We start from the raw sequence: 12,822 nt of genomic DNA, 5'->3' as shown, positions 1-12,822 counted from the left end.
GTGAACATCGCCGGCGCGTCGCTGCCCAATTGCCCAACCGACCCTCACTCGGCGTTTGGCCGGAATCCGCCTCTCATTGGAGTTTCAGCTCCCATCAGGACCGCTGCCCGAATCGCCCTCTTTGCGGTCAATGAAACAGCACGCGAACTCTATCCACTGAACTGCACCAACCCTGCCCGCACGAGAGCTGTGGGTTTCCGTGGCCTGGGACCACGGAAGACGATCCAGGATATCTACGTACACCTCTTAGATCCTCACCGCCTCGCCCCCGAGCCTTTAATTTGACAGGAGCCCTTAAGATCTTGCTCGTCGAGCCGAGCCACTCGGAGCGGGATCCTACAGGGATGACAAAGTTCCTGCAGGCGGCACTAATAACAGCCTGGCTTCGAGTAGTATAAGATTCTGGAGAAGAAGTCTACGTTTGCCATTGCTGCCCAAATCTTGGTTTCCTTGCAATCCTTTTGGCCATGCCCATCCGGTGGCCCACGGTGGCCTCTGATGCCCGCAGTGTTTCCTGCTGCCAGCTCTGAGCCCACGCTTGTTAGAGTGGTTTTTATTCTTGGTACTCTTCGTACATAGCAAGGGTTTCCTGCTTTCTGAAGAATATGTTTTGTTTTTACCACTGATCGTTGAAGCCTGCCTTACCGCCCATCACGCGCCATATCCTTCGAGCCAAGAAGCCGGCAAGCTGCGAATCTCTGGGTTGGCCGTACAATATCGCCAATTTGCGCTCCCAAACTCCGTACTGTTGAGGATCTTCTCGCTCCATAGCTCCGTTTTTCTCCATCGCTTTTACGCTTCTTTGACGTTACAGACCGTTCTGTTCCACCCCACCCCACACTAATCCACCTTGCTGCCTACTCTATTGGGACCCAAAGTCGTTGCCCATACGCAGGGTTTCTGGCCTATACCAAGAGCGCGTATTTTGAAAAGCATACATTTTATACCCCCTCCCCCGCCCTTATCCTTCAAACGGTTTTACACCAGTGTTTTTTCGATGCCTCCATTGTTGCAGCATTTGAATATGACTTACCAAGCAAATTTCGCTCCATTTGGGAGGCATGGCGACGTTAAAGATGCCTCTTTTATTCCAGCACACTGTGATCCAAATCTATTCTCATCACGAAGGTCGGTTCAGTTTTCACCAACTTCTCTTTCTATATCCCGTCTAAACGTTGCTCACGAAAGAAAAACAAGCCCAGGAATAGGCAGAGAAAATGGGATACCTACGCCTTGGGCTACGGCTGAAATCGCGAGAGCATACAATAACAGGTATAATTGTTCTCGAAGCTATTCCATCGTATATGACGCTGAGGCTGTATTAACAACCCAGGATATCGTCCCCACAGAAAGACCAATATTCCCAGAAGCCAGCGGGAACCGCCCCATTTTCTGAACGTCACGATTTACCTGAATCCTGGAACGTCTATGCCAATAGCAGGACATCCCTGTCTCCTTTATCATATGATCAATATTCTTTCCCACCACCTGAACCTATATCACGACCTATCGGGGGACAATTGAAGCAAGTCCCGAGTAATGGTAGCTGGGAAATGCCCGTTCCTAACTCAAATGACAATCATGTCCCCAAAATTCTTCCAGAAGAAGCAAGTTTATTCCCAGAACGGTTGAAGCGCCGGAACACAGATAGTGTACGAAGTACCGCGCGATATCACTCCCAACGCCGCCCAGGGAATCGGGATGAATTTGATGGACCGACCCAGCTGCTAGACATGCCATCTACGTTGAACGTGGAAACCCAAGAAGATGACCTTCCCACTTTGCCCACCACTTTGGATGTACAAGAACAAGACCAAATTCTCAGTGAAGTTAATGATCGTTTGTCCAAGTGTGCATTCGATTTTGTTGCCAAATACCAGTTTCCAATCCCTGTGGAAGCGGATAAAAAGCATGTTAGAGGACCACAAGACCGCGAATGGACCGAATGGGTGTACCTCCTTAAAAGGCTTGCTACCAAACGCCGCATCCCAGCCAGAGTGCTATATAATGGCCAAATCAAGCAGTTTGTAACCGTGCTAGAAAATGCACTGGAGACGCGCCATGTGGCAAAGAACCAGAGTCGCTCTCTCAAAGATGATCGCAACATTCTTCAATTTATATCCGCGGGAACTCAGGTTGCTAAAATCCTCAAGGATGCCCCTGCTATGGAACATTTTGATTGGTTATATGTCCGGACAGAGCAATATATCCATGAGCGGCGGATCCAGCGAAAGAGTTTTGCTTTTGATAACGCCCACTAGGAAAAGAACCTGCGGTTATTGTCACGCAGTACTTGACTTTTCTCGATGGGCTGTTCTTCCCTGTCTTGGAGACAGAAATTCACGGCTTTGTTCTCAAATTTCGCTTATATATAGGTGAGATTCGGCCGCGAGTGCAATCCCCAGAGGTGCCTGGACCTTTCCAAATATGAGAGCCAGCGGACACAGCGCCGAGTGGTAGTGAAATGATTTGGCCGATACATAATACTTTGGCAAAGGATCCATACTCCATCCCGGAAATCAATACCCTTGGAACATGTTTTCTCTCTCTATTTTTGGGACCTTCCAATACTGCCCCATTTCGGAATGAGTATGCTCTATGGCCCTGGCTTTGTTAATTCTCTACTTTGTCATCACCCAGACTTTTTGCTTTGTCATGTTGGTTTTCTTGTTTACGTCTTGCCTGATTTTACCATGGGGTATATGTGTTACGTTTGGGTATTTTTCTGGTGTTTAATCAATCCCGTGGGTCATAAATAGCATGTGTCCTTTTCAAGCGGTCACGGATGATATCTATATACCCCTTTATTTCTAATGTTTGTTGGTTTTACTGGCAGATTTGGCTCCGATATTTGTTTTTTCATCCTTCTATAATATACCCTGCGTGATGCAATTTATTTAGCCAAACTCAATCGGATGGGGTCACGAGTGCTGAACCAAGACGACCTCTAGCACATTACCTTATATACTTTTGAACCCGCATACATTTTATATCCTTTTCACAATCTTCAAGATTTGGAGAAGCAAAAAAGAAGAAAGATCAATGCAACAATTTCTTGACGTTCATGAATGTATGTTAATATTTACTTTGAAGCCATGCTGGCGCTCCAGCCTGCTTCCTCTCTAATTTCTTTTGAGCATTCGGAGCCCCTCATGAATGAGGGACGCTGCTAAAGACCTTAGACGGCGCCATCTCCACATCCAAAGCCCAACCAAACCAACAGCAGAGAAAAATAGGAGAGCAAGAGCCCGGAGAAGTACCTGGCTTTGGCGAGTTGTGGCTCTTTCTACCTCAGAATAGCGCTGGTTGCCAAAACTAACGCGAGCGTATTGCGTGGACCAACCAAGACCCGGCGCATATCTATAGAGGGCTTCCTCTATTGCTTTGCGGATTAGATAGGTGGAGGATTTTACCCCCCACCGCATCTCGATGTAATTGCGCCGAGATAAATCGTTGATTGCATGGGCATCGGGGACGCGTTGACGGGTATATGCGTTTAAGGCTGCTTCACGCGCTTCCTTTATACGAGTGGGATTGTTCATGCACTCAGGGGAATACACACCGTATTCATCAAGAAGCTCAAAGAGGATACGGACGTCCTCAAGCCCTGCGTTTAGTCCCTGGCCGTAAAATGGAAGTACGGCGTGGGAAGCGTCACCTAAGATGACGACGCTCGAGTTGAAATGATGTGGCGAGCACTTGATGCTAATCAGCGGTAGGTGTGGATTATTCATAAACTGTTCTGTAAGAGAATCCAGGGAGATGAGTTCTGGCGAGACGCCTGGAAAATGTGTGTTGAAGAACTGTTGAAGGTTTTCCGGAGATTTCTGCAATGCTGCGTATTGAGCTGACGGTGCAAAGAGCGTACAGGTAAATGATCTATCTGGTGATGGCAAAGCGATAAACATGAATTCACGGCCGGGCCAGATGTGTAAGTGATTCGGAGAGATACGAAAATCATTGTTGTCGGATGCCTTGATTTGAAATTCGCACCATAGAGTATCGACGTATTCTTGCTGATAGTCCATGCGGGTAAATTTCATCAGATGGAATCTTGTGGCGGAATGAGCGCCGTCTGCTCCGATCAAGAAATCAAATGGAACCTCAAGCTCCGGAGCCCTGGTCACATTAATAGACCTGTCATCCTGATTGGAGTCAGCCTTAAATGTTCCCACGGTATCATCTGGATTCCTCCGCTCGAACCACGCCTTGTTAGTTTTGAAGTCGGCTCCTGTTAACTTATGGTTAAAAAAGACCTTGACATTGGGCGTTTTCTCAAGCTCATTCAAGAGAATTGTGTTCAAAGTCCCACGGTCTATCGCATTTATGTGCTATCACACAAATAAGCAAATATGTTTCTATAGGTTCACAGGAGATCTCAGACGTTACTGACTCGACCGTGAATATCATACGCCTGCGCATCCTCCCAGAGCGATCCGTTCTTTGCACGGCCGTGAATCATACGCCCATGCATCGGAATGGCTTCATGGAGAATCTGTTGGACAAACTCTGGGCGGTTGCTGGATTTCATGGAATGGATTCCACGTTCAGAGATTGCCAGATTGATCGACTTTGTAAAATTTAGAGGAACAGTCGAAGGATCGCGAAGATCTACCAACAATCATGAATATTTGCTCGACAACTTCTCAGGAAATGCACGTCATAGTCGGGATTTAGTAGCAGCACGAGCAGACATATCAAACAATGAAAACAATATATCCGGGATGTACGGAGTATGAAGAATTTCCTGATAAATGGGTGTTGCAATCCTGACCAGGCAAAAGTTGTTGCAGATCTGCTTGTGATGCAGCCAAGGACTCAAACGACAAAAGTAGATAAAAAGAAATCCAAAGCAATTATGGCTGCCAGTATCTGGCCACAGGGATTCCATGAAAATAATGCCAATCATACAGGGGAATATCACCAAGAAACGGCGAAAGTACTCCAGTCGCGTGACATACCTCCGCGAAGTTCATAAAGCTCAACATGATCACCTCGCGCGGCAGCATAGAGTGCCGCGAGTGACCCGACTGGTCCTGCACCCACAATAACGACTTTACGCTGCTTGGGACTTCCGGGCATCTCGTGCAAACTGTCTTTTTGCTTGACAATCGTAGAGTTAAAAATTTCCGGCGGGGCATTCTTATTCGGGGGAAAAGTGAAATAGCCGTAGTAGAGCCGCGCGCCAATGTTAGCCAATAAAAGGAGCTTTAACTACCGGCTCCGCGCTTAGCAGTCACATTCTTTTTCCTTGGCTTCCGCTGTGAAGTATTTCGAACCACAAGCGATCGACGTCGGAGCAGAGGCTTCTCGCCCTAAAGAAAGCTTTGATCTCATATCTTCATATGCTATCTTGTTTAACAGCCGCACCCGAAAACATGGAAGTCCTGGACGCGAGTAGGTGCAGGGGGACGGATTGCGGCAATGCCGCAGGAACGTTGCGTTGTCCGACATGCCTGAGTATTGGCATCGAGAGTTTTTTCTGCTCTCAAGCTTGCTTTAAGCGTAGCTGGGTACGCTTCCATACAGTCTCACAAGGTGCTGAGGCCGCCCATCGTACTCCTAGACAAAGCTGATATCCAGGTAGGCCGGACATAAAGCGATCCATAAATCTAAATGTGATTTCTCCTACTCTATCCGTAAGGCGCTCTTATCTGACTTCTGCTAGCTACTTACGATCCTTTTCCCACCTTTCCTTATACTGGCAAGCTTCGACCTGTATACCCTTTATCGCCTCAGAATAAAGTTCCCTCACATATCGTTCAACCTGATTATGCTACCGACGGAATTCCGCGCTCCGAACAGAAAATATTTGGCCGACATAATATTAGAATTCTTACCGAAAAGGAGCAGGAAGGAATGAGAAAAGTTTGCCGCCTGGCACGAGAAGTATTGGATATTGCGGCTCGTGAAATAAAACCTGGAGTGACCACCGACCACATCGATAAAGCCGTCTATCAAGCATCCGTCGAGCGGAATGTGAGCACATATGATGCAGGAACACTACTTCATTTTAAAGCTAATGACATGCTTAGGGTTACCCATCGCCCTTAAATTATATGAACTTTCCAAAATCGGTATGTACGTCCGTCAACGAAGTCATATGCCACGGTATTCCAGATCAGCGCCCCCTTGAGGACGGAGACATTATAAACATCGACATTTCTCTGTACCATGGTGGTTTCCATGCGGATCTTAATGAGACGTACTATGTTGGTGATTCTGCACTAGCAGATCCCGAGACGGTTCGCGTAGTCGAGACAGCCAGAGAGTGTCTCGACAAGTCCATCGAAAACGTGAAGCCGGGGATGCTATTCCGCGAGCCAGGGAATATAATCGAGAAACATGCGAAGAGTCGGAATTGCAGCGTTGTGAGGACTTACTGCGGTCACGGTGTTAACCAGTTGTTCCACACAACCCCGACGATTCCACATTACGCGAAGAGTAAAGCCGTTGGATCGGCGAAGCCAGGGATGTGCTTTACAATTGAACCTATGATTAATCTGGGAACCTATAGAGATAAGACGTGGCCAGATAACTGGACGAGTGTAACAGTGGACGGGAAAAAATCAGCGCAGTTTGAGCATACGCTGCTGGTGACGGAGACCGGCGTTGAGATTCTTACGGCAAGACTGCCGGATTCGCCAGGAGGCCCAGTTCCGATGCCTTCTGGAAGTGAGGAAGCTAAAGCATGATATTTCGCCTACAGTTTTCTATCGGCTTGTGGTTGCATTGCGGCGGGATGTTTGCACCGGAGTTTATCTTGCATTATCTCCGCTCAAAAGCGGCCCCCTATCCATCCGCGCAGCGCTATACGTAGACGTGTAGATATAGAGCCTACTAAACTTCGTAACCAAGTTGATAAGATTTGCACTTTTGAGAGATTTGTTTCTAGCAGGGAAGTCTCCTCTGCACGTGACGAAGCATGTTGACGAGAGGTCCTAGACTCGTATTAATATTGGCCGCTTTCTCACCGGCTGACGGACTACAGCGTCGGTCAAGGTGACGTTTTCAGGCAAAGAGGCGAGAGAAAATCATGCCTGGCATTCGAGGGAATCCATCCTCGTCTGAGACTACTCCACTCCTCGGTTCCGCCAACGATGAAATTCTGGATCATGGTTCATTCACCAGTGAGAGTAGGGCCGATGGCAGAGATGAAGAGGCTCTGAAAGGGGATGAGTCCGGTACCGCTAGAGCCGCGCAATTTGAAGGCATGCCGGATGCTACAAAATGGCTGAAATATATCGTTCCCGCCGTATCAGTTGGGGTTTGTATGGACCTCTCTAGCTACGGAATACGCTGACCGAGGGATTGTAGGTTTTTCTCTCGGCTGCTGATCAAACTATTATTGTCGCATGCTATAGCAAGATTGGAAGCGATTTGAAAGCCCTCAACCTCACTAATTGGGTTGCTACCTCCTATTTCCTGTCCCTAACCTCATTCCAGCCACTCTATGGGCGCTTGAGCGATATATTCGGACGCAAGCCGTGCTTGCTATTTGGCTACACGGTATTTGGGCTTGGTTGTATTTTCTGTGGCCTTGCAAGGGATATCAAGGAATTGATTGCTGCAAGGGTTCGTCTGTACATTTTTACCTGAGTATTCTGAGCACTAAATGATGGTATAGATATTTCAAGGAATTGGAGGGGGAGGGATGACTACCGTCGTAAGCATACTTCTAAGTGATATCGCACCTCTCCGAGATCGTGGCCTCTGGCAAGGCATCATTAACATTGTATATGCGACTGGGTCTGGGTTGGGTGCCCCTTTGGGTACGTCATTTGTGTGCATATCCTACCTACTCGTTCATCTGATTTCTAACACATACTAGGAGGTCTATTGGCAGATTCTATAGGCTGGCGCTGGTGAGTCTTATAAAAATCAATATTAACTGTTTTGTATAGCGTTAATTTTTTGGTTTTTTAGGGCCTTTCTAGCTCAGGGTCCCATATGCCTCGTAGCATTTGTTGCAGTGTTCTTCACCTTACAACTTCCGGCAATTGATGAATCACATTGGCGAGAGAAGCTGAAACGGATTGACTTCCTAGGCGCTACTGTACTCGTCTTTGCCGTTTTCAGCTTTTTGCTCGGCCTAGACCGTGGAACGAATGTGTCGTGGACACTTCCACTAACGATTTTGCCCCTAGTCGTATCGATTTTTCTATTTGCAATATTCATTTGCATTGAGATATGGGTTGCATCTGACCCTTTTGCTCCGGGCCACATTATTTTTGATAGGAGTTTACTCGGTTGCTATTTTGCTAATTTCTTCAGCTTTGGATCTTGGCTTTCCGTTATTTTTTATCTTCCCCTGTTTTTCCAGGCCCATGATGGTGTTTCTGCCACAGTGGCGGGCCTTAGACTATTACCCTCCATTCTAGCTGGCGTTACTGGATCATTATCTGCCGGGGCTATCATGAAGAAAACTGGAAAATACTTTTGGATGACTGTGTGGGCATACACCTTATTGGTGGCTGGCTTGATAGTGGTTTATCTTTCTTCAGGCCCAGTCATTGATGAGACCTATGCAATCATTATTGGAACCATGATGTGTGGCTTTGGAAATGGGATAGGAGTCACAACCACTCTGATCGGTCTAAGTACGCCTCCTGGTTGAAGATGGGATTTATTTTCACTAATACCCGTCGAAGTTGCAAATGCATCCCCTGATGATCGCGCCGTGGCTACAGCGTGCTCCTATTTATTCCGATCTCTAGGCTCTGTGATAGGTGTCTCACTCTCTTCAGGAATTGTGCAGCAAACCCTTCGGACGGGCCTTCGGTCCGCTCTTCGTGAGAGCAAGGATATTGATCAGATTGTCAATGGTGTGCGACAGAGCCTTGATTATTTGAAATTCCTCAGCCCAAATACCAAACAAATTGTACGAGAATGCTACGGACATGCTACCAACAATTCCTTCGGTTTCATGACTGCTGTCGCATGCTTTGCAGTGCTTGGCTCGGCTTTCATTCGTGAACAGAAATTGAGCAGTTAAATCAAAACCACAGTACATAAAAGAAAAGTTATCAGAAGTTTTCCCAAATCAATATATAGCACCTCATAGAGCAAAAGATCTAAAACAATCAATAGACTACGATCATCCTAAAGTTGCATGCATACTCCGTACTTTTTTCCATCGTCTTCCGACAAACCTAGTAGTTACACGTAGGGCTGAATAAAAATATAAATTCGGAGCGGATTAACAATATGCCGTCTCTAAACCAATATCACCTTTAAAGAAGATAAGGATTAAGCTAAGCCACCTGCATGGCAGTCGGCGATTGTGACCATGAAGCGCCGTGAACCTTAGATCCTACTTTTATTCTCATGATGATGCCTTTAAGTAGCTCGTCAACGTCGATATCGCTGAGTCGCTATCGCTCTGCGCTATACATCGCTACTGGGCTCGCCGCCGCATATGCATTTATATTAATCCGCCGACACTTGAATCATCCATCATCCTCTGGTAACACTGGTCTTCAGCGTCAAAATGCAGTTCGCCGCCGTCCCTCTAGGAGATGGGAACGCCCTTTGTCGTGGCCTCACAGCTCGGCTGACGTCTCGATGTCTTTTGAGCCAGTCCAGAAGCTGCGGGAGATGGAGGCGGAAGCAACACCATATGGAATGTTTTTCATCAGTGTAGGAGAGAGCCACACATATCAATGCCCTCTTTTACCCTCAGCATTGCCAAGTATTGAGGAGCTAGAAGAAAGCATGGATGTAGATCCCGACAGGGCAACAAGAGTTCGCGCACTGATAGAAGATGCTTTTCTAGACAGCTTTTTTGCTCTTGAATACCCCAAATCTCATGTTATATTGGAATCAACAGGTGAACGCCAGTATCTTATACAAAGTCTCCTCAACCTTGGCTTTACCAGATCAACAGTCCTTGCAGCAATCGACGGCTTCAACGCTGACCCCAACTTTGGCGAGGGACTACGCGAAAGGAGGCTTCAGGATGGCCGTATGGACATGGCTATTGACGGTAATACTTTAGAACGTCGCCGCAATCAGGAAGCCCAGAGCTTGTTTTCGTGGCGAGAGGCCAATGAAGACACAGTCCAACCTAGAGAAGGCCAAAACCTACTGAACCTGCTTTATCATATTGCAGAAGACCAGGCGAAACGAGACGGATTCATACATCGTGGCATCACCTGCGATGGTTGTGGCGTTGCTCCCATACAAGGCATACGATATCGATGCGCGAATTGCCCCGATTTTGATTTATGTGAAACTTGCGAAGCGATGGACGGACACTTCAAAACGCATGTGTTCTATAAAATCAGAATCCCGGGCCCAGTTATAAGCTACCTTCGTCCTCTTCAGCAGGTGTGGTACCCAGGTAACCCTTCGATGGCCAAGGACACTTTATCTCGGTCACTTGTAAGACGACTTGCGGCAGAAACAGGCTTCGAAAACACAGAGGTAGATGCTTTCTGGGAGCAGTTTAAATGCCTCGCCTCTTCAAACTGGCAGACTGATCCAAATAAGTTGAAAGTAGCTATCGATCGTAGGACTTTCAATCAGTGTTTTATTCCAAGCGCCAGCGCCGCAGGTCCATCCCCTAATCTGCTATATGATCGAATGTTCTCCTTCTATGATAGCAATGGCGATAACCTGATAGGGTTTGAAGAGTTTGTCAAGGGCATAGCTAGTCTATGTAGCGGAAACTCCCATGAAAGATTGAGACGTACGTTCCTTGGTTATGACATCGATGGGGATGGCTACGTCGAGAGAAAAGACTTTCTCAGGATATTTAGGGCCTACTATTCTTACTCCAAGGAGCTTTCAAAAGACACGGTTGTTGGCCTGGGTGATGCCTTTTTTGGAGAAACTGCTCGTCATGTGGTTCTCGGTAATCAATCTATCAGTGCTGCATTCCATGACGACTTACCCGAGGGCGAGACGTCCAGAAATATTCAGGGCAAGCGACGGAACGTGTATGGTGATGATGAAATTGACGATAATCAAGGTGCCATACGAGATGAGGACGAGCGCATCTGCCAAAGAGAGGAAATCATTGGAGACGCTATGATAAGGGAGACATTTGGTACATCTCGACCGTCGATACCACTCTCGCATAGTCCAAACGAGCAACCGCAAGACTCAGATGACAGCGAGCACGAAGATGAAGAGGATTACCTATCACTCCTAAATGGGAACCGGATGGCCACTGAAAATGTGACTTCTCAGGATATAATCAGTGCCTTGGGCGCCTATATTCCATTTGATGAAGTAACCGATCGCGTTGACAGGGCGCGTATATTAACATGCGTTTCTGAACGGCGTGATTTAGAGAGAATTAATCGGATAAGGCGTAACGGCATCGAAGAAAGATGGGAACGAAGGCAGTTCTATACAGACGAAGAGGAGGGTGCTGCTCCGCCGGCGCATCTCGATGAAGAAGACAAGGAGTCTGAGGACATCGAGCCAGAAGACCACGTTACGTCTAACAGATCCAGGTCATCATCAAAGGTCCGCTTTCAGGATGATGTAACAGATAATGAATATGAAACCCGATCTAACCTGTCGACATCATCACGCAGTATCCCTGTTGGCGAAAGATGGGGCGGATTTGAGATACCTGAGCCCGAAAAGGATGTGGGGAAGGAAATTCTCTATCAAGTCACACAGCAAGGCTTAAACGAATTACTCGACATGCTTTTTAGGCAGAAAGAAGATTTACTGATGGAAGCTCACCGCACGCGTGTGGACCGGCAAAAGTGGGCCAGAGAAATCGATCACTTCGCAATGTCATATTTTGGTCCTGCAGCAGTCTACGAAAATAAAACCGAGCCAAGGTCAATTTTTGACGACGGAGGATACTTGACATACATTCCGAGAGAACAATCTCTTGAACAGCTTTTGGGTGAATCGGGATATTCTTATGATGCACCTGAACCAATCTCGAGTGGAAGAGATAAATCTCTTCAGCAATTTCTGGATGAGTTAGAATATCCCTCGGTGTTCCTGCCAATTTCTTTCCAAAGGCAAAAATCTCTCCAGCAGCTCTTGGACGAATCTTGCTATTCCCTTGTGCCATCACCGGACCAGACGCCTCCAGACAGTCGTCCAGGTGCTTATAACACATCGCCATCACATCATGCCAACGAAACACCTCCACCACATCCAGCCTCCTGTTCCATATCACCATCACCCCAAACCTTAATGCGTTGGTGCCTTTTAAATACCGTTGAGAGGGAGGCTAAGGCACGCGGTGGCTCGGGAGCAAGGTTGAATTTTGAGGAGTTCTCGGAGCGGATGCGGGATTCCCGAGGAAGACTGGCGTTTGTGAGCAGCTGGGTTGATGGGGCCAGATTTTGAGCGCGATCATGCGACGTCTCTTCTTTACTTTGTCGATATTAGCAACTGGAGGCATCTTCAAAAGAAAATCATCATCACAGATTAATAGGATAGTGACTGGAGTTGAAAGAATTTAATGTGTATAATATTTCGATAAAAGGATAAGTTGAGCTTGCTCACCACTCCGCCCTTGGTCGTAGGTATGTACCTAGCGGCCCTAGTAAAACTATCGATATGAAAGACATAGCTCTGTGCCTTATAATGAAAGCCGATTAACTAATTACGCAGAGTCTGTGTTACAACTGTATAGGGCTAGGTGAGCCCTAATTAACGCCATGTTAAACCTGATTGCTCCTTAGAGTAAGAATAGTAGGTCCTGAATATCCAGTGTAATAGTATTCTTATACTTATAGTATGCTTTTCTCACTGACCACTGCCGCGTTAACGCTTCAGAAATTAAAAACAAAAAAGGTAATTGCACACATACAATATATAGTATCAAAAGACCCAGTTCTACCA

General features: G+C 46.9%; 5 protein-coding genes across 5 annotated transcripts; 4 read left to right on the top strand and 1 right to left on the bottom strand.

The window, feature by feature from the left end:
• Positions 1 to 1,024: 1,024 nt before the first annotated feature.
• LOZ57_003199 (uncharacterized protein) lies at positions 1,025 to 2,261 on the top strand (the record flags this gene model as incomplete). Its single annotated transcript, XM_049252250.1, has 2 exons — positions 1,025 to 1,272; positions 1,334 to 2,261. The coding sequence occupies 2 exons, from the start codon at positions 1,025 to 1,027 to the stop codon at positions 2,259 to 2,261; spliced, it is 1,176 nt and encodes a 391-aa protein (XP_049108754.1).
• An 861-nt stretch (positions 2,262 to 3,122) lies between these two features.
• Positions 3,123 to 5,082, bottom strand: BNA4 (kynurenine 3-monooxygenase, mitochondrial precursor; the record flags this gene model as incomplete). Its single annotated transcript, XM_049252249.1, has 3 exons — positions 3,123 to 4,331; positions 4,394 to 4,611; positions 4,962 to 5,082. 3 exons carry the CDS (start codon positions 5,080 to 5,082, stop codon positions 3,123 to 3,125), a joined length of 1,548 nt encoding a protein of 515 aa, XP_049108753.1.
• Positions 5,083 to 5,378: 296 nt separating this feature from the next.
• On the top strand, positions 5,379 to 6,695 carry MAP1 (Methionine aminopeptidase 1; the record flags this gene model as incomplete). The annotated part of the gene is made up of 3 exons (XM_049252248.1): positions 5,379 to 5,397; positions 5,669 to 5,979; positions 6,036 to 6,695. The coding sequence occupies 3 exons, from the start codon at positions 5,379 to 5,381 to the stop codon at positions 6,693 to 6,695; spliced, it is 990 nt and encodes a 329-aa protein (XP_049108752.1).
• A 341-nt stretch (positions 6,696 to 7,036) lies between these two features.
• Positions 7,037 to 8,995, top strand: LOZ57_003196 (uncharacterized protein; the record flags this gene model as incomplete). Its single annotated transcript, XM_049252247.1, has 6 exons — positions 7,037 to 7,267; positions 7,318 to 7,575; positions 7,628 to 7,772; positions 7,832 to 7,865; positions 7,927 to 8,600; positions 8,652 to 8,995. The coding sequence occupies 6 exons, from the start codon at positions 7,037 to 7,039 to the stop codon at positions 8,993 to 8,995; spliced, it is 1,686 nt and encodes a 561-aa protein (XP_049108751.1).
• A 569-nt stretch (positions 8,996 to 9,564) lies between these two features.
• Positions 9,565 to 12,324, top strand: LOZ57_003195 (uncharacterized protein; the record flags this gene model as incomplete). The annotated part of the gene is made up of 1 exon (XM_049252246.1): positions 9,565 to 12,324. The coding sequence occupies one exon, from the start codon at positions 9,565 to 9,567 to the stop codon at positions 12,322 to 12,324; it is 2,760 nt and encodes a 919-aa protein (XP_049108750.1).
• Between the last annotated feature and the right edge of the window lie 498 nt (positions 12,325 to 12,822).

Source organism: Ophidiomyces ophidiicola (assembly GCF_022830035.1).
Source record: "Ophidiomyces ophidiicola strain CBS 122913 chromosome Unknown scaffold_10, whole genome shotgun sequence".
In the NCBI taxonomy this organism is placed as follows: Eukaryota; Fungi; Ascomycota; class Eurotiomycetes; order Onygenales; family Onygenaceae; genus Ophidiomyces; species Ophidiomyces ophidiicola.
This window is presented reverse-complemented; position numbering and strand designations above follow the sequence as displayed.